The sequence below is a fragment of the Littorina saxatilis genome, linkage group LG11, assembly GCF_037325665.1.
Source record: "Littorina saxatilis isolate snail1 linkage group LG11, US_GU_Lsax_2.0, whole genome shotgun sequence".
NCBI classification, from domain to species: Eukaryota; Metazoa; Mollusca; class Gastropoda; order Littorinimorpha; family Littorinidae; genus Littorina; species Littorina saxatilis.
In genome coordinates this window covers 436,655-458,567 of record NC_090255.1, presented here as the reverse complement: position 1 = coordinate 458,567, position 21,913 = coordinate 436,655, and the positions used below count along the sequence as shown (strand labels likewise).

At 48.4% G+C, this 21,913-nt stretch overlaps 1 protein-coding gene across 14 annotated transcripts in view; it reads left to right on the top strand.

The window, feature by feature from the left end:
* Positions 1–21,913, top strand: part of LOC138979359 (protein argonaute-2-like) — a 95,978-nt gene that overhangs the window by 20,266 nt on the left and 53,799 nt on the right. For 11 of the 14 annotated variants that reach the window (XM_070352055.1, XM_070352062.1, XM_070352051.1 and 8 more), the window contains 8 exons: positions 1,957–2,179; positions 3,666–3,786; positions 5,917–6,098; positions 6,493–6,629; positions 7,759–7,893; positions 8,079–8,166; positions 11,149–11,232; positions 11,916–11,979. In XM_070352055.1, the coding sequence (XP_070208156.1) occupies positions 1,957–2,179; positions 3,666–3,786; positions 5,917–6,098; positions 6,493–6,629; positions 7,759–7,893; positions 8,079–8,166; positions 11,149–11,232; positions 11,916–11,979 (1,034 nt within the window). The remainder of the gene's footprint in view (positions 1–1,956; positions 2,180–3,665; positions 3,787–5,916; positions 6,099–6,492; positions 6,630–7,758; positions 7,894–8,078; positions 8,167–11,148; positions 11,233–11,915; positions 11,980–21,913) is intronic. The other 3 variants (XM_070352061.1, XM_070352063.1, XM_070352060.1) reach the window with 1 other exon arrangement.

Here is a 21,913-nt window from a genome sequence, read left to right as displayed (position 1 = left end):
ACTGGTATAGGTACTGGTGCCTGGTATGATGCAAATTGATTGTTGCCGTCATTTGTCTTCATGCCTTGAATGTCATGTATTGAGATCTGGGCTCATGGATAGATTTCTTGTAGTTTTGGGCGCACAGATACACACTCACAAGTCTGATTGTACCTGCCAGGGAATTGGAACCATTTGGTCAACATTTTGCTAAACCTTCAACTGTGGCCTTTTATCATCACTTGCCTTTGTGCAACTTGAACATACAAGCACACCTACAACTTGAACATACAAGCACACCTACAACTTGAACATACAAGCACACCTACAACTTGAACATACAAGCACACCTACGACTTGAACATACAAGCACACCTACAACTTGAACATACAAGCACACCTACAACTTGAACATACAAGCACACCTACAAATGTGTGTTCCTTCCACCCCATGACGTGACACTGACAGATTGTATAGAACACTGCATGTTGTCACCATGACGTGACACTGACAGATTGTATAGAACACTGCATGTTGTCACCATGATGTGACACTGACAGATTGTATAGAACACTGCATGTTGTCACCATGACGTGACACTGACAGATTGTATAGAACACTGCATGTTGTCACCATGACGTGACACTGACAGATTGTATAGAACACTGCATGTTGTCACCATGACGTGACACTGACAGATTGTATAGAACACTGCATGTTGTCACCATGACGTGACACTGACAGATTGTATAGAACACTGCATGTTGTCACCATGACGTGACACTGACAGATTGTATAGAACACTGCATGTTGTCACCATGACGTGACACTGACAGATTGTATAGAACACTGCATGTTGTCACCATGACGTGACACTGACAGATTGTATAGAACACTGCATGTTGTCACCATGACGTGACACTGACAGATTGTATAGAACACTGCATGTTGTCACCATGACGTGACACTGACAGATTGTATAGAACACTGCATGTTGTCACCATGACGTGACACTGACAGATTGTATAGAACACTGCATGTTGTCACCATGACGTGACACTGACAGATTGTATAGAACACTGCATGTTGTCACCATGACGTGACACTGACAGATTGTATAGAACACTGCATGTTGTCACCATGACGTGACACTGACAGATTGTATAGAACACTGCATGTTGTCACCATGACGTGACACTGACAGATTGTATAGAACACTGCATGTTGTCACCATGACGCCTCGCGCCCCCTAATTGGCGTAGAAGCGCGTCCCCCGGGTGGTGGATGGGGGAGCCTTCTCTACTAACTTCTGAGAGAAGGTCGCATCACTCTCGATGCCGTGAACCTAATTAGGATCTTTTTCTTGTTTCTTCTCTATTTCTGCCTCCCCAAAGTCCTTTTACTTTCCTTTTCTCACCCATAAAATTCTTCACTTTTTACCCTTGTTGAGTGGTTCTTGTATAGAATATAGTCAATGTTTGTAAAGATTTTAGTCAAGCAGTATGTAAGAAATGTTTAGTCCTTTGTATTGGAAACTTGCATTCTCCCAGTAAGGTCCTATATTGTACTATGTTGCAAGCCCCTGGAGCAATTTTTTGATTAGTGCTTTTGTGAACAAGAAACACTTAACAAGTGGCTCTATCCCATCTCCCCCCCTTTCCCCTATCCCATCTCCCCCCTTTCCCTCGTCGCAATATAACCTTCGTGGTTGAAAACGACGTTAAACACCAAATAAAGAAAAGTAAAGAAAGTCACCATGACGTGACACTGACAGATTGTATAGAACACTGCATGTTGTCACCATGACGTGACACTGACAGATTGTATAGAACACTGCATGTTGTCACCATGACGTGACACTGACAGATTGTATAGAACACTGCATGTTGTCACCATGACGTGACACTGACAGATTGTATAGAACACTGCATGTTGTCACCATGAAAAGCATGATGCTAACTGATGGTGTTTGATAGAGGAGGGTTTTCCCACAGCGCTGGTGCCGCCCCCCACGGTGCCCCTGCCCATCCAGCCAGCCCCTGTGGCCGACTTTAACTGCCCCCCACGCCCCAACCATGGCACCGAGGGCAGGACCATCCTGCTGCGGGCAAACCACTTCCAGGTTCGAATCCCAAAGGGCTACATCCACCACTACGACGTCAGCATCACGCCAGACAAGTGTCCGCGGCGCGTCAACAGGTAGGCACAATTCGCTTGATTCCTGATCACACTTAGTATAGATATGACAGCCGTTGACCCAACAGGTGGGCACAGTGGTTCATCAGCTTGATTCCTGATCACACTTACTATAGATATGACAGCCGTTGACCCAACAGGTGGGCACAGTGATTCATCAGCTTGATTCTTGATCACACTTACTATAGATATGACAGCCGTTGACCCAACAGGTGGGCACAGTGGTTCATCAGCTTGATTCTTGATCACACTTACTATAGATATGACAGCCGTTGACCCAACAGGTGGGCACAGTGGTTCATCAGCTTCATTCCTGATCACACTTACTATAGATATGACAGCCGTTGACCCAACAGGTGGGCACAGTGGTTCATCAGCTTGATTCTTGATCACACTTACTATAGATATGACAGCCGTTGACCCAACAGGTAGGCACAGTGGTTCATCAGCTTGATTCCTGATCACACTTACTATAGATATGACAGCCGTTGACCCAACAGGTGGGCACAGTGGTTCATCAGCTTGATTCTTGATCACACTTACTATAGATATGACAGCCGTTGACCCAACAGGTAGGCACAATCCGCTTGATTCCTGTTGACACTTAGTATAGATATGACAGCCGTTGACCCAACAGGTAGGCACAGAGGTTCATCCGCTTGAGTCGCTCAATCACACTTATAATAGATAGGACATCCATTGACCCAAACATTCAAATTCGCTCATTTTTTGCAAATAAAGTAACTAAAATATCACAGGCAAAATATCAACAAATTTCATTTGTTAGGTCAGTGTCATGTCTGTTTGATTGAAGACTGAATTTAAAGGGAGAAGTTTGCAAGTTCATAACAAGGTGTTATCTACCAGCTAGATGTGCCTCCTTTTGTGGACTGTTGAGTTTCTGTCAGACCCGTCGGTCCTGTTTGTGCTCATTCATCCACTGCAGACAGGAATGACTACTGTAGACACTGGCAACCTTGTGGACCCTTTTCACCGTTGTTATGACAAAAAGGTTTACATTTAATGTGGTCCTTGATTGAGCCCAAAGTCCACTTCCCGAAGACTTCACATTTTTGTTACCAAAACCTCAGTGCTAAAGCTTTGTGTGGCCAAAACCTCAGTGCTAAAGCTTTGTGTGGCCAAAACCTCAGTGCTAAAGCTTTGTGTGGCCAAAACCTCACTGCTAAAGCTTTGTGTGGCCAGAACCTCAGTGCTAAAGCTTTGTGTGGCCAGAACCTCAGTGCTAAAGCTTTGTGTGGCCAAAACCTCAGTGCTAAAGCTTTGTGTGGCCAGAACCTCAGTGCTAAAGCTTTGTGTGGCCAGAACCTCAGTGCTAAAGCTTTGTATGGCCAAAACCTCAGTGCTAAAGCTTTGTGTGGCCAAAACCTCACTGCCAGAACCTCAGTGCTAAAGCTTTGTGTGGCCAGCTTCGTGGAGTGACTTCGCCCAGTTCAGGACAGGCTTTAACTGGTGTGTGTGTGTGTTTCAGAGAGATCATAGAGACCATGGTGAAGGCGTACCAGCAGAAGATTTTCTTCAAGACCAAGCCCGTGTTTGACGGCCGCAAGAACCTCTACAGCCGGGACCACCTGCCCATCGGCACAGAGAAGGTCAGTTTCAGGCTGGAGGCGTATTCAGTGTCACATTTTACTTGATGTTGGTTGCTATCAATGTGATAGCTAAAGCGCTCTAAATTCTGATTTGAACTGCTATTCATGTCAATAAGTTGGAACGTCTTTAGCTATCAAGGTTGTTACCTCGCTTATTGCTCTGTACACATGCGCACATACACCATTATAAGAAATCATGGCCACTGGACGCTTCCCTACAATCCCAGAGATGCACAGCCATCCAAACATCAATAGAATACCGGAGGTATCACGCCGCTATCAATTGTAGTGGCGGAGAGGGAGGTCCATTAACTTTACCCCCGTTATGCAGGGGTGGGATTTCTTCCGTCCCTGACGGATTTTCGTCCCAGGAAGAATTTTTTATATTTTTTTTTTTATACCTTTTTTTGTTAATCCCTGGCAGCTGTTGTTTACACTCCGTTCTGTGAACAGAAGGTCAACTACCTTTCGCTGACATGTAGGGAGCAGCAATGTCATGTCATCCTGGCGAATGTGGCATCTTAGTTGCTATCTATTTGAAAATTGTGCTCACCCACATCTTTATATACCCCTCTCTGACCGGCACGGTTGGCCTAGTGGTAAGGCGTCCGCCCCGTCATCGGGAGGTCGTGGGTTCGAACCCCGGCCGGGTCATACCTAAGACTTTAAAATTTCCAATCTAGTGGCTGCTCCGCCTGGCGTCTGGCATTATGGGGTTAGTGGACTGGTTGGTCCGGTGTCAGAATAATGTGACTGGGTGAGACATGAAGCCTGTGCTGCGTCTTCTGTCTTGTGTGTGGCGCACGTTATATGTCAAAGCAGCACCGCCCTGATATGGCCCTTCGTGGTCGGCTGGGCGTTCAGCAAACAAACAAACAAATATACCCCTCTTGCAGGGATTCAGAGACCTTCAGTGGTGTGGTAGAAAAAAATTGCATTCCTGATCTGTGAACCAGTGGTATACCTTCTGATACATGGAGTAAATGTGTAGTACAAGGGAGGTGACTCTTATTTTCTGTGTTTGCTTTGTTTGCATGGCGATTTTCCTTTAATGCAGTAAACATTTGTTTTAAACAAAGACAAAACTAGGTGATGAAAGCAAATACCTTCAAGTTTACAAGATTTTTTAATTATGTGCATCTCCAATTTTAAGTTTTTGTTTAAGCTGCTTCTAAAACCCTTCTTGAAATTTGTTTACCACTTGTTTTTGTAGACCCACTAGCAAGAGTGATGCAACCAAACACCTTCAAGTATAAGTGTGTGCTGTTTTCAGTTTAAAGCCAGGAGAGGCTCAAATAGCAACTCTTGAATTGCTAAAAATTCACTTTCAGCTGGTTAGTTACAAATACCTTCAAGTTTACAAATTTAAGATTTTGTTGAAGCTTATAGGAGCTTCTAAAACCCTTCTTGAAATGTGTTTACTACTTGTTTTTGTAGACCCCCTAGCAAGAGTGATACAACCAAACATCTTTAAGTATAGAGGTTTTTGATTTTGTGCATTCTCCACCCCCCTCCCCTATTTGTTGTTTGTTTGCTGTTATCAGTTTTAAAGCCAGCAGAGGCTCAAATAGTGAAATGCTAAAATTAATTTTCAGCTGGTCAGTTATATGTATATATTATGCATCTCCAAAAAGCTTGTTTGTTCTAAAATTTAAAGTCAGGAGAGGCCACCTAAACCCTCCCTAAAATGCTAAAATTAATTTTCGGCTGGGGGGGCGCTACCCCCTAGCAAGGGCACTTCCCCTGCACCCCGCCAAATCCTTAGCAGCCTCTGAACCCCGGCCTTCCAAAATGTTCAGTCCTGGCAACATTTGGGGCTCCCACCCATGCGTTATGTGACTTTGGCGCCTCAACTGTAGGTCATCAAAATGTTGAGTCCTGGCAACATTTGGGGCTCCCACCCATGTGTTATGTGACTTTGGCGCCTCAACTGTAGGTCATCAAAATGTTGAGTCCTGGCAACATTTGGGGCTCCCACCCATGCGTTATGTGACTTTGGCGCCTCAACTGTAGGTCATCAAAATGTTCAGTCCTGGCAACATTTGGGGCTCCCACCCATGCGTTATGTGACTTTGGCGCCTCAACTGTAGGTCATCGTGACATGAACTCAAAATGTTTTGCTCTTTCCAGGTGGAGTTGGAGGTGACCTTGCCTGGAGAAGGTCGCGATAGAGTTTTCAAGGTCGGCATCCGCTGGGTGAACCAGGTCAACCTGTTTGACCTTGAGCGTGCCCTTGAGGGCGTGTCACGACAGATCCCTATGGAGGCCATCCAAGCTCTGGACGTCGTGATGAGACACATGCCTTCCATGACGTGAGTTAGCCACCATGAAGGGGGGGGGGGGGGGGGGGGGGGGGGGGGAGAATTGTCATGTTTTTAAGGGTAGTCTAGGCAATGCTATCTAAGAGTAACTGATCATATCTCAGTCAGTGTTAGGGAATCGCTGTATAGTCCACAATCTGACAGGATGTCATTGTTGAAGCAACTTGCTGCAATACACACAGTTAAAGTGGAAAGAGAACTTTCACAAGGTAGAACTGGTGTCATCACACCTGCAGGCCGTGTTTTGAAATATGTTTGATTTGACTGGAAATACCACTGTATGTTCAATGAAAAAAAAAGTAATCACTTATTCTTCTCTTTTACTTGTGACTTTATGTACCTGTGGCATTTTTTGACAGACATCATGTTTTGATGTGTGTTACAGGTACACGCCGGTGGGACGCTCATTTTTCTCTGCCCCCGAGGGCTACGACCACCCTCTGGGCGGCGGTCGGGAGGTCTGGTTCGGCTTCCATCAGAGCGTGCGGCCCTCACAGTGGAAAATGATGCTCAACATTGACGGTCAGTACCTGCACCTCTCACACGCAACGTAGCACAACTGTCTGCTAAGTCACTGCCCTTACAAAGAAGTTAACACATTGGACTAAGATTTAGGGACATTTATAGGTAATTTAAAAAGTAAGCTGGTCAGTACTGTGTCTTCAACAAGGAACGTATGGGTACTGTCAGCAAGGGCATTGCCCTCACATCAAAATGAGCACATTGGATTTTCATTTCGCCACATTTCTAGGTCATTTTAAAAGTAAAGCGGTCAGTTCTGCAGTACATTACCACATTGTCAACCGGTCAGTTGTCAACCGGTCAGTTCTGCAGTATGTTACCACATAGTCAACCGGTCAGTTCTGCAGTACGTTACCACATTGTCAACCGGTCAGTTCTGCAGTACGTTACCACATTGTCAACCGGTCAGTTCTGCAGTACGTTACCACATTGTCAACCGGTCAGTTCTGCAGTACGTTACCACATTGTCAACCGGTCAGTTCTGCAGTACGTTACCACATTGTCAACCGGTCAGTTCTGCAGTACGTTACCACATTGTTCTGCTGCTGACCCACTCCGCCTTCACATCCCTCGCTCGAAACTCGCATCTGCTGGTCAGCGTGCATTTCCCTCCGCGGGCCCCTCCGTCTGGAACTCTCTGCCGCTTGAGCTTCGCCAGAGCCCCTCTCTTGACGCGTTCAAGAGTAGGTTGAAGACTCAGTTCTTCCCGTAGCTGGCTGCGACTTTCATGTTCGACGTGATGTGTTGTGCCCCAAAAGACATTCTTGTGCTGTGCTCTGCGAGAGGTGTTTTCTTTGTGTTTAATATTATTTTGTTTGGACCTAGCTATTGATGTGTACATTGTTGTTAAACAGTTGTTTGTTGTATGTTTATCAGGGTTTGCTAGTGTGTGATAGGGTTCGTGTCCGTCTGTAGATGTTAGTTTCTTTGTTAGTCCGGTGTTGACAACTCTTCGACAAGCGCTTAGAACTGTACCCACGGAATACGCGCTATATAAGCTTCATATTGATTGATTGATTTACTTTGCTTCAGTACCTACAATATTTTTATTCTCAACAATCATCATAGAAAGAACTGTGCAGGTCTATATTTGGATTATAACTCATTGTGTGCTGGTCATATATTTCAGTGTCGGCCACTGCGTTCTACAAGGCCCAGCCGGTGATAGAGTTCATGTGTGAGGTGCTTGACATGCAGGACGTACAGGAACAGAAGCGACCCCTCACTGACTCCCAGCGCGTCAAGTTCACTAAGGAAATCAAAGGTAATGGCTTGTTTCGCCGGGAGTTTTAACACTTAGTTGCTGACAGCCATGTTTTGTATGGCACAGTGAATAGTGCATAGTCTTACAGTGGCAAGAGATACATGTTTTGTATGGCACAGTGAATAGTGCATAGTCTTACAGTGGCAAGAGATACATGTTTTACCAGCCGCATTTTATGTGTGCAGGTCTGAAGGTGGAGATCACACACTGCGGCAACATGAGGAGGAAGTACAGAGTGTGTAACGTCACACGCCGACCAGCGCAGACTCAGTCGTAAGTAGGAAGTACAGAGTGTGTAACGTCACACGCCGACCAGCGCAGACTCGGTCGTAAGTAGGAAGTACAGAGTGTGTAACGTCACACGCCGACCAGCGCAGACTCGGTCGTAAGTGGGAAGTACAGAGTGTGTAACGTCACACGCCGACCAGCGCAGACTCGGTCGTAAGTAGGAAGTACAGAGTGTGTAACGTCACACGCCGACCAGCGCAGACTCGGTCGTAAGTAGGAAGTACAGAGTGTGTTACGTCACACGCCGACCAGCGCAGACTCGGTCGTAAGTAGGAAGTACAGAGTGTGTAACGTCACACGCCGACCAGCGCAGACTCGGTCGTAAGTAGGAAGTACAGAGTGTGTAACGTCACACGCCGACCAGCGCAGACTCCCTCGTAAGTAGGAAGTACAGAGTGTGTAACGTCACACGCCGACCAGCGCAGACTCGGTCGTAAGTAGGAAGTACAGAGTGTGTAACGTCACACGCCGACCAGCGCAGACTCGGTCGTAAGTAGGAAGTACAGAGTGTGTAACGTCACACGCCGACCAGCGCAGACTCGGTCGTAAGTAGGAAGTACAGAGTGTGTAACGTCACACGCCGACCAGCGCAGACTCGGTCGTAAGTAGGAAGTACAGAGTGTGTAACGTCACACGCCGACCAGCGCAGACTCGGTCGTAAGTAGGAAGTACAGAGTGTGTAATGTCACACGCCGACCAGCGCAGACTCCCTCGTAAGTAGGAAGTACAGAGTGTGTAACGTCACACGCCGACCAGCGCAGACTCAGTCATAAGTAGGAAGTACAGAGTGTGTAACGTCACACGCCGACCAGCGCAGACTCGGTCGTAAGTAGGAAGTACAGAGTGTGTAACGTCACACGCCGACCAGCGCAGACTCGGTCGTAAGTAGGAAGTACAGAGTGTGTAACGTCACACGCCGACCAGCGCAGACTCGGTCGTAAGTAGGAAGTACAGAGTGTGTAACGTCACACGCCGACCAGCGCAGACTCCGTCGTAAGTAGGAAGTACAGAGTGTGTAACGTCACACGCCGACCAGCGCAGACTCCCTCGTAAGTAGGAAGTACAGAGTGTGTAACGTCACACGCCGACCAGCGCAGACTCGGTCGTAAGTAGGAAGTACAGAGTGTGTAACGTCACACGCCGACCAGCGCAGACTCGGTCGTAAGTAGGAAGTACAGAGTGTGTAACGTCACACGCCGACCAGCGCAGACTCGGTCGTAAGTAGGAAGTACAGAGTGTGTAACGTCACACGCCGACCAGCGCAGACTCGGTCGTAAGTAGGAAGTACAGAGTGTGTAACGTCACACGCCGACCAGCGCAGACTCAGTCGTAAGTAGGAAGTACAGAGTGTGTAACGTCACACGCCGACCAGCGCAGACTCAGTCATAAGTAGGAAGTACAGAGTGTGTAACGTCACACGCCGACCAGCGCAGACTCGGTCGTAAGTAGGAAGTACAGAGTGTGTAACGTCACACGCCGACCAGCGCAGACTCGGTCGTAAGTAGGAAGTACAGAGTGTGTAACGTCACACGCCGACCAGCGCAGACTCCCTCGTAAGTAGGAAGTACAGAGTGTGTAACGTCACACGCCGACCAGCGCAGACTCCCTCGTAAGTAGGAAGTACAGAGTGTGTAACGTCACACGCCGACCAGCGCAGACTCGGTCGTAAGTAGGAAGTACAGAGTGTGTAACGTCACACGCCGACCAGCGCAGACTCGGTCGTAAGTAGGAAGTACAGAGTGTGTAACGTCACACGCCGACCAGCGCAGACTCGGTCGTAAGTAGGAAGTACAGAGTGTGTAACGTCACACGCCGACCAGCGCAGACTCGGTCGTAAGTAGGAAGTACAGAGTGTGTAACGTCACACGCCGACCAGCGCAGACTCGGTCGTAAGTAGGAAGTACAGAGTGTGTAACGTCACACGCCGACCAGCGCAGACTCCGTCGTAAGTAGGAAGTACAGAGTGTGTAACGTCACACGCCGACCAGCGCAGACTCCGTCGTAAGTAGGAAGTACAGAGTGTGTAACGTCACACGCCGACCAGCGCAGACTCGGTCGTAAGTTTTCTCTTTGTGCTCCTCTGTCCATGTACCATGCTTTGATCCCACTTTCTTCACTTTGTGCTGGGCTTTTCCTCCCTCTCTCTCTCTCTCTCTCTCTCTCTCTCTCTCTCTCTCTCTGTCCATGTACCATGCTTTGATCCCACTTTCTTCACTTTGTGCTGGGCTTTTCCTCCCTCTCTCTCTCTCTCTCTCTCTCTCTCTCTCTCTCTCTCTCTCTCTCTCTCTCTCTCTCTCTCTTTAATGTGCGTCTGTCTTTATGTGTTGTATAAAGGACAGATTGGATGAATAAACTTTGCTTAAAACCTTTATCCTTTTGTAATAAAGTTCTGAGTCTGAGTCTCTCTCTTTCTCTCTCTCTTTCTCTCACCCTCTCTTACTCATTCTCTCTCCCCCTCCCTCTCTTTCTCTCTCCCTCCTCTCTCTCCTCCTTACTCTCTCTCCCCCTCCCTCCCTCTCTCTCTCCCTCCCTCCCTCCCTTCCTCATTCTCTCCCTCTCTCTCTTACTCTCTCTCCCCCTCCCTCCCTCTCTCTCTCCCTCCCTCCCTCCCTCTCGCTCTCCCTCCCTCCCTTCCTCATTCTCTCCCTCCCTCTCTCCCCTCCCTCCCTCTCTCTCTCTCCCTTCCCCCTTCCTTCCTCTCTCCCTCCTTCTCTCTTTCTCTCCCTCTCCTTCCTCACTGTCTCTCCCTCTCCATCTTGTTTTCCTTCCATTGCCTGAGGTGTGCACCCTCATGCTTTGTGGCCCTAACTTTTCATCTCCTGATAGTTGAGTCACTGATAGTTGAGTCACTGATAGTTGAGTCACTGCCCTCACCTGGGCTGGTTTGGTTTGTTGTCAAGCAGATAGCTCACATTTAACTCTTGTTGCGTTGTTGCCCTGTGTTTTTATGAGAGTGTGTTGTTGCAGGTTCCCACTACAGCTGGACTCCGGTCAGACCATTGAGTGCACTGTGGCGCGCTACTTCTATGAGAGATACAAGATGAGATTGCAGTGAGTGTCTGTGCGCCATGTTTTGCTACCTAGAGGGGGGGGTCTTGTCTACTGGTGACAGTGAGGAGAAACTTTCAGGACTTCCTCAATCACAATTCTGAGATGTCACTATAGTTGTATGCCAGATCCTGCACTTATTTTCATGGGTGGGATTCTTCCGGTATATTCCGGAAATCCGGATTCGTAATGTCTGTGGTGATGTTTTTTTGGTTGTTAATTATTCAAATCCTTCAGCGTGTGGGGGCCCCCAGACCACCCTTTAACATCCTTCAGCGTGTGGGGGCCCCCAGACCACCCTTCAACATCCTTCACCGTGTGGGGGCCCCCAGACCACCCTTTAACATCCTTCAGCGTGTGGGGGCCCCCAGACCACCCTTTAACATCCTTCAGCGTGTGGGGGCCCCCAGACCACCCTTTAACATCCTTCAGGATTCATGACATGTTTCTGTCCCACCCATGTATTTTCCATTTAAAAACAAATCAAAACAAAGAATTAAAAGAGTGAGAGAAAACAAGGTTTGTTAGAATATGTTACGTTCAGTAAGACTATTGAAAATAAATGTGCTGTTTGTGTGGTGGAACATTATAAGTGAGTTGTGGTGTGTCAACATTTTCCATTTTAATGTACTCATGTTGATCGACAGTAAAGTGTTATTGTTATTATCGTAATTATTTGTGTGCAGGTACCCACACCTGCCGTGTCTACAGGTGGGCCAGGAACAGAAACACACCTACCTACCTCTGGAGGTGAGAGCACTCTACCTTCATGTCACCCACATCACCTGCCTGCTTCTGTCCTCTCTTGTCTCTTCCTTACTCTACCTGCATGTCACCCACATCACCTGCCTACTTCTGTCCTCTCTTGTCTCTTCCTTACTCTACCTTCATGTCACCCACATCACCTGCCTACTTCTGTCCTCTCTTGTCTCTTCCTTACTCTACCTGCATGTCACCCACATCACCTGCATACTTCTGTCCTCTCTTGTCTCTTCCTTACTCTACCTTCATGTCACCCACATCACCTGCCTGCTTCTGTCCTCTCTTGTCTCTTCCTTACTCTACCTGCATGTCACCCACATCACCTGCCTGCTTCTGTCCTCTCTTGTCTCTTCCTTACTCTACCTGCATGTCACCCACATCACCTGCCTACTTCTGTCCTCTTGTCTCTTCCTTACTCTACCTGCATGTCACCCACATCACCTGCCTACTTCTGTCCTCTCTTGTCTCTTCCCTACTCTACCTTCATGTCACCCACATCACCTGCCTACTTCTGTCCTCTCTTGTCTCTTCCTTACTCTACCTTCATGTCACCCACATCACCTGCCTACTTCTGTCCTCTCTTGTCTCTTCCTTACTCTACCTTCATGTCACCCACATCACCTGCCTGCTTCTGTCCTCTCTTGTCTCTTCCTTACTCTACCTGCATGTCACCCACATCACCTGCCTGCTTCTGTCCTCTCTTGTCTCTTCCCTACTCTACCTTCATGTCACCCACATCACCTGCCTACTTCTGTCCTCTCTTGTCTCTTCCTTACTCTACCTGCATGTCACCCACATCACCTGCCTACTTCTGTCCCCTCTTGTCTCTTCCTTACTCTACCTGCATGTCACCCACATCACCTGCATACTTCTGTCCTCTCTTGTCTCTTCCTTACTCTACCTGCATGTCACCCACATCACCTGCCTACTTCTGTCCCCTCTTGTCTCTTCCTTACTCTACCTGCATGTCACCCACATCACCTGCCTACTTCTGTCCTCTCTTGTCTCTTCCTTACTCTACCTTCATGTCACCCACATCACCTGCCTACTTCTGTCCTCTCTTGTCTCTTCCTTACTCTACCTTCATGTCACCCACATCACCTGCCTACTTCTGTCCTCTCTTGTCTCTTCCTTACTCTACCTGCATGTCACCCACATCACCTGCCTACTTCTGTCCTCTCTTGTCTCTTCCTTACTCTACCTGCATGTCACCCACATCACCTGCCTACTTCTGTCCTCTCTTGTCTCTTCCTTACTCTACCTTCATGTCACCCACATCACCTGCCTACTTCTGTCCCCTCTTGTCTCTTCCTTACTCTACCTGCATGTCACCCACATCACCTGCCTACTTCTGTCCTCTCTGGTCTCTTCCTTACTCTACCTTCATGTCACCCACATCACCTGCCTACTTCTGTCCTCTCTGGTCTCTTCCTTACTCTACCTGCATGTCACCCACATCACCTGCCTACTTCTGTCCTCTTGTCTCTTCCTTACTCTACCTGCATGTCACCCACATCACCTGCCTACTTCTGTCCTCTCTTGTCTCTTCCTTACTCTACCTTCATGTCACCCACATCACCTGCCTACTTCTGTCCTCTCTTGTCTCTTCCTTACTCTACCTGCATGTCACCCACATCACCTGCCTGCTTCTGTCCTCTTGTCTCTTCCTTACTCTACCTGCATGTCACCCACATCACCTGCATACTTCTGTCCTCTCTTGTCTCTTCCTTACTCTACCTGCATGTCACCCACATCACCTGCCTACTTCTGTCCTCTTGTCTCTTCCTTACTCTACCTGCATGTCACCCACATCACCTGCCTACTTCTGTCCTCTTGTCTCTTCCCTACTCTACCTGCATGTCACCCACATCACCTGCCTACTTCTGTCCTCTTGTCTCTTCCTTACTCTACCTGCATGTCACCTACATCACCTGCCTACTTCTGTCCTCTTGTCTCTTCCTTACTCTACCTTCATGTCACCCACATCACCTGCATACTTCTGTCCTCTCTTGTCTCTTCCTTACTCTACCTGCATGTCACCCACATCACCTGCATACTTCTGTCCTCTCTTGTCTCTTCCTTACTCTACCTGCATGTCACCCACATCACCTGCCTACTTCTGTCCTCTTGTCTCTTCCCTACTCTACCTTCATGTCACCCACATCACCTGCCTACTTCTGTCCTCTCTTGTCTCTTCCTTACTCTACCTGCATGTCACCCACATCACCTGCCTGCTTCTGTCCTCTCTAGTCTCTTCCTTACTCTACCTGCATGTCACCCATATCACCTGCCTGCTTCTGTCCTCTTGTCTCTTCCTTACTCTACCTGCATGTCACCCACATCACCTGCCTACTTCTGTCCTCTCTTGTCTCTTCCTTACTCTACCTTCATGTCACCCACATCACCTGCCTACTTCTGTCCTCTTGTCTCTTCCTTACTCTACCTGCATGTCACCCACATCACCTGCCTACTTCTGTCCTCTCTTGTCTCTTCCTTACTCTACCTGCATGTCACCCACATCACCTGCCTACTTCTGTCCTCTCTTGTCTCTTCCTTACTCTACCTGCATGTCACCCACATCACCTGCCTACTTCTGTCCTCTTGTCTCTTCCCTACTCTACCTTCATGTCACCCACATCACCTGCCTACTTCTGTCCTCTCTTGTCTCTTCCTTACTCTACCTGCATGTCACCCACATCACCTGCCTACTTCTGTCCTCTCTTGTCTCTTCCTTACTCTACCTTCATGTCACCCACATCACCTGCCTACTTCTGTCCTCTCTTGTCTCTTCCTTACTCTACCTGCATGTCACCCACATCACCTGCCTACTTCTGTCCTCTCTTGTCTCTTCCTTACTCTACCTTCATGTCACCCACATCACCTGCATACTTCTGTCCTCTCTTGTCTCTTCCTTACTCTACCTGCATGTCACCCACATCACCTGCATACTTCTGTCCTCTCTTGTCTCTTCCTTACTCTACCTGCATGTCACCCACATCACCTGCCTGCTTCTGTCCTCTTGTCTCTTCCTTACTCTACCTTCATGTCACCCACATCACCTGCATACTTCTGTCCTCTCTTGTCTCTTCCTTACTCTACCTTCATGTCACCCACATCACCTGCCTACTTCTGTCCTCTCTTGTCTCTTCCTTACTCTACCTTCATGTCACCCACATCACCTGCCTACTTCTGTCCTCTCTTGTCTCTTCCTTACTCTACCTTCATGTCACCCACATCACCTGCCTGCTTCTGTCCTCTCTTGTCTCTTCCTTACTCTACCTGCATGTCACCCACATCACCTGCCTACTTCTGTCCTCTCTTGTCTCTTCCTTACTCTACCTTCATGTCACCCACATCACCTGCCTACTTCTGTCCTCTCTTGTCTCTTCCTTACTCTACCTGCATGTCACCCACATCACCTGCCTACTTCTGTCCTCTCTTGTCTCTTCCTTACTCTACCTGCATGTCACCCACATCACCTGCCTACTTCTGTCCTCTCTTGTCTCTTCCTTACTCTACCTGCATGTCACCCACATCACCTGCCTACTTCTGTCCTCTCTTGTCTCTTCCTTACTCTACCTGCATGTCACCCACATCACCTGCCTGCTTCTGTCCTATCTTGTCTCTTCCTTACTCTACCTTCATGTCACCCACATCACCTGCCTACTTCTGTCCTCTCTTGTCTCTTCCTTACTCTACCTGCATGTCACCCACATCACCTGCATACTTCTGTCCTCTCTTGTCTCTTCCTTACTCTACCTGCATGTCACCCACATCACCTGCATACTTCTGTCCTCTCTTGTCTCTTCCTTACTCTACCTGCATGTCACCCACATCACCTGCATACTTCTGTCCTCTCTTGTCTCTTCCTTACTCTACCTGCATGTCACCCACATCACCTGCCTACTTCTGTCCTCTCTTGTCTCTTCCTTACTCTACCTGCATGTCACCCATATCACCTGCCTGCTTCTGTCCTCTCTTGTCTCTTCCTTACTCTACCTTCATGTCACCCACATCACCTGCCTACTTCTGTCCTCTCTTGTCTCTTCCTTACTCTACCTGTATGTCACCCACATCACCTGCATACTTCTGTCCTCTCTTGTCTCTTCCTTACTCTACCTGCATGTCACCCACATCACCTGGCTGCTTCTGTCCTCTTGTCTCTTCCTTACTCTACCTTCATGTCACCCACATCACCTGCATACTTCTGTCCTCTCTTGTCTCTTCCTTACTCTACCTGCATGTCACCCACATCACCTGCATACTTCTGTCCTCTCTTGTCTCTTCCTTACTCTACCTGCATGTCACCCACATCACCTGCCTACTTCTGTCCTCTCTTGTCTCTTCCTTACTCTACCTGTATGTCACCCACATCACCTGCATACTTCTGTCCTCTCTTGTCTCTTCCTTACTCTACCTTCATGTCACCCACATCACCTGCCTACTTCTGTCCCCTCTTGTCTCTTCCTTACTCTACCTGCATGTCACCCACATCACCTGCATACTTCTGTCCTCTCTTGTCTCTTCCTTACTCTACCTGCATGTCACCCACATCACCTGCCTACTTCTGTCCTCTCTTGTCTCTTCCTTACTCTACCTGCATGTCACCCACATCACCTGCATACTTCTGTCCTCTCTTGTCTCTTCCTTACTCTACCTGCATGTCACCCACATCACCTGCCTACTTCTGTCCTCTCTTGTCTCTTCCTTACTCTACCTGCATGTCACCCACATCACCTGCATACTTCTGTCCTCTCTTGTCTCTTCCTTACTCTACCTGCATGTCACCCACATCACCTGCATACTTCTGTCCTCTCTTGTCTCTTCCTTACTCTACCTGCATGTCACCCACATCACCTGCCTACTTCTGTCCTCTCTTGTCTCTTCCTTACTCTACCTGCATGTCACCCACATCACCTGCCTGCTTCTGTCCTCTCTTGTCTCTTCCTTACTCTACCTGCATGTCACCCACATCACCTGCCTACTTCTGTCCTCTCTTGTCTCTTCCTTACTCTACCTGCATGTCACCCACATCACCTGCCTACTTCTGTCCTCTCTTGTCTCTTCCTTACTCTACCTTCATGTCACCCACATCACCTGCCTACTTCTGTCCTCTCTTGTCTCTTCCTTACTCTACCTTCATGTCACCCACATCACCTGCATACTTCTGTCCTCTCTTGTCTCTTCCTTACTCTACCTTCATGTCACCCACATCACCTGCCTGCTTCTGTCCTCTCTAGTCTCTTCCTTACTCTACCTGCATGTCACCCACATCACCTGCATACTTCTGTCCTCTCTTGTCTCTTCCTTACTCTACCTGCATGTCACCCACATCACCTGCATACTTCTGTCCTCTCTTGTCTCTTCCTTACTCTACCTGCATGTCACCCACATCACCTGCATACTTCTGTCCTCTCTTGTCTCTTCCTTACTCTACCTGCATGTCACCCACATCACCTGCATACTTCTGTCCTCTCTTGTCTCTTCCTTACTCTACCTGCATGTCACCCACATCACCTGCCTACTTCTGTCCTCTCTTGTCTCTTCCTTACTCTACCTTCATGTCACCCACATCACCTGCCTACTTCTGTCCTCTCTTGTCTCTTCCTTACTCTACCTGCATGTCACCCACATCACCTGCCTGCTTCTGTCCTCTCTTGTCTCTTCCTTACTCTACCTTCATGTCACCCACATCACCTGCCTACTTCTGTCCTCTCTTGTCTCTTCCTTACTCTACCTGCATGTCACCCACATCACCTGCCTGCTTCTGTCCTCTCTTGTCTCTTCCTTACTCTACCTGCATGTCACCCACATCACCTGCATACTTCTGTCCTCTCTTGTCTCTTCCTTACTCTACCTGCATGTCACCCACATCACCTGCCTACTTCTGTCCTCTCTTGTCTCTTCCTTACTCTACCTTCATGTCACCCACATCACCTGCCTACTTCTGTCCTCTTGTCTCTTCCTTACTCTACCTGCATGTCACCCACATCACCTGCCTACTTCTGTCCTCTCTTGTCTCTTCCTTACTCTACCTTCATGTCACCCACATCACCTGCCTGCTTCTGTCCTCTCTAGTCTCTTCCTTACTCTACCTGCATGTCACCCACATCACCTGCATACTTCTGTCCTCTCTTGTCTCTTCCTTACTCTACCTGCATGTCACCCACATCACCTGCATACTTCTGTCCTCTCTTGTCTCTTCCTTACTCTACCTGCATGTCACCCACATCACCTGCCTACTTCTGTCCTCTCTTGTCTCTTCCTTACTCTACCTGCATGTCACCTACATCACCTGCCTACTTCTGTCCTCTCTTGTCTCTTCCTTACTCTACCTGCATGTCACCCACATCACCTGCCTGCTTCTGTCCTCTCTTGTCTCTTCCTTACTCTACCTTCATGTCACCCACATCACCTGCCTACTTCTGTCCTCTCTTGTCTCTTCCTTACTCTACCTGCATGTCACCCACATCACCTGCCTGCTTCTGTCCTCTCTTGTCTCTTCCTTACTCTACCTTCATGTCACCCACATCACCTGCCTACTTCTGTCCTCTCTTGTCTCTTCCTTACTCTACCTGCATGTCACCCACATCACCTGCCTACTTCTGTCCTCTCTTGTCTCTTCCTTACTCTACCTGCATGTCACCCACATCACCTGCCTACTTCTGTCCTCTCTTGTCTCTTCCTTACTCTACCTGCATGTCACCCACATCACCTGCCTGCTTCTGTCCTCTCTTGTCTCTTCCTTACTCTACCTTCATGTCACCCACATCACCTGCCTACTTCTGTCCTCTCTTGTCTCTTCCTTACTCTACCTTCATGTCACCCACATCACCTGCCTGCTTCTGTCCTCTCTTGTCTCTTCCTTACTCTACCTGCATGTCACCCACATCACCTGCCTGCTTCTGTCCTCTCTTGTCTCTTCCTTACTCTACCTTCATGTCACCCACATCACCTGCCTACTTCTGTCCTCTCTTGTCTCTTCCTTACTCTACCTTCATGTCACCCACATCACCTGCCTACTTCTGTCCTCTCTTGTCTCTTCCTTACTCTACCTGCATGTCACCCACATCACCTGCATACTTCTGTCCTCTCTTGTCTCTTCCTTACTCTACCTGCATGTCACCCACATCACCTGCCTACTTCTGTCCTCTCTTGTCTCTTCCTTACTCTACCTGCATGTCACCCACATCACCTGCCTACTTCTGTCCTCTCTTGTCTCTTCCTTACTCTACCTTCATGTCACCCACATCACCTGCCTACTTCTGTCCTCTCTTGTCTCTTCCTTACTCTACCTGCATGTCACCCACATCACCTGCCTGCTTCTGTCCTCTCTTGTCTCTTCCTTACTCTACCTGCATGTCACCCACATCACCTGCCTGCTTCTGTCCTCTCTTGTCTCTTCCTTACTCTACCTTCATGTCACCCACATCACCTGCCTACTTCTGTCCTCTTGTCTCTTCCTTACTCTACCTGCATGTCACCCACATCACCTGCCTGCTTCTGTCCTCTCTTGTCTCTTCCTTACTCTACCTGCATGTCACCCACATCACCTGCCTACTTCTGTCCTCTCTTGTCTCTTCCTTACTCTACCTGCATGTCACCCACATCACCTGCCTACTTCTGTCCTCTTGTCTCTTCCTTACTCTACCTGCATGTCACCCACATCACCTGCCTGCTTCTGTCCTCTCTTGTCTCTTCCTTACTCTACCTGCATGTCACCCACATCACCTGCCTACTTCTGTCCTCTCTTGTCTCTTCCCTACTCTTGCTGCTTTGTCTAGGAGGTTGGGGGGGGGGGGGGGGTGGGGGTGGAGGAAGGGATAGAAGAGTGTGTGTGTGTGTGAGACAGCAGTGTACAGGCTAAGTTGATGCCTGCATGTTGTATGTGTGTGTGAGACAGCAGTGTACAGGCTAAGTTGATGCCTGCATGTTGTATGTGTGTGTGAGACAGCAGTGTACAGGCTAAGTTGATGCCTGCATGTTGTATGTGTGTGTGAGACAGCAGTGTACAGGCTAAGTTGATGCCTGCATGTTGTATGTGTGTGTGAGACAGCAGTGTACAGGCTAAGTTGATGCCTGCATGTTGTATGTGTGTGTGAGACAGCAGTGTACAGGCTAAGTTGATGCCTGCATGTTGTATGTGTGTGTGAGACAGCAGTGTACAGGCTAAGTTGATGCCTGCATGTTGTATGTGTGTGTGAGACAGCAGTGTACAGGCTAAGTTGATGCCTGCATGTTGTATGTGTGTCCTGGACTTTCTTCACTGAGAGAGGGGATGGGACGCTCACAATGGAATCGAGTAGGGACCTGATCGTACATTTTGTGCTTAGCTCAAGTTGTGTAGGGGGCTGAACAGATGTATTGCATTGACTGCACACTGTGCCAGACAGCTCATGCTAACTGATACAGCCAGTTGTGTGGGGGGCTGAACAGATGTATTGCATTGACTGCACACTGTGCCAGACAGCTCATGCTAACTGATACAGCCAGTTGTGTAGGGGGCTGAACAGATGTATTGCATTGACTGCACACTGTGCCAGACAGCTCATGCTAACTGATACAGCCAGTTGTGTAGGGGGCTGAACAGATGTATTGCATTGACTGCACACTGTGCCAGACAGCTCATGCTAACTGATACAGCCAGTTGTGTGGGGGGCTGTGAACAGATGTATTGCATTGACTGCACACTGTGCCAGACAGCTCATGCTAACTGATACAGCAAGTTGTGTAGGGGGCTGAACAGATGTATTGCATTGACTGCACACTGTGCCAGACAACTCATGCTAACTGATACAGCCAGTTGTGTGGAGGGCTGTGAACAGATGTATTGCATTGACTGCTCACTGTGCCAGACAGCTCATGCTAACTGATACAGCCAGTTGTGTGGGGGGCTGAACAGATGTATTGCATTGACTGCACACTGTGCCAGACAGCTCATGCTAACTGATACAGCAAGTTGTGTAGGGGGCTGAACAGATGTATTGCATTGACTGCTCACTGTGCCAGACAGCTCATGCTAACTGATACAGCCAGTTGTGTGGGGGGCTGTGAACAGATGTATTGCATTGACTGCTCACTGTGCCAGACAGCTCATGCTAACTGATACAGCCAGTTGTGTGGGGGGCTGAACAGATGTATTGCATTGACTGCACACTGTGCCAGACAGCTCATGCTAACTGATACAGCCAGTTGTGTAGGGGGCTGAACAGATGTATTGCATTGACTGCACACTGTGCCAGACAGCTCAGGCTAACTGATACAGCCAGTTGTGTGGGGGGCTGTGAACAGATGTATTGCATTGACTGCACACTGTGCCAGACAGCTCATGCTAACTGATACAGCCAGTTGTGTGGGGGGCTGAACAGATGTATTGCATTGACTGCTCACTGTGCCAGACAGCTCATGCTAACTGATACAGCAAGTTGTGTAGGGGGCTGAACAGATGTATTGCATTGACTGCACACTGTGCCAGACAACTCATGCTAACTGATACAGCCAGTTGTGTGGGGGGCTGTGAACAGATGTATTGCATTGACTGCTCACTGTGCCAGACAGCTCATGCTAACTGATACAGCCAGTTGTGTGGGGGGCTGAACAGATGTATTGCATTGACTGCACACTGTGCCAGACAGCTCATGCTAACTGATACAGCAAGTTGTGTAGGGGGCTGAACAGATGTATTGCATTGACTGCACACTGTGCCAGACAGCTCATGCTAACTGATACAGCCAGTTGTGTGGGGGGCTGTGAACAGATGTATTGCATTGACTGCTCACTGTGCCAGACAGCTCATGCTAACTGATACAGCCAGTTGTGTGGGGGGCTGAACAGATGTATTGCATTGACTGCACACTGTGCCAGACAGCTCATGCTAACTGATACAGCCAGTTGTGTGGGGGGCTGAACAGATGTATTGCAT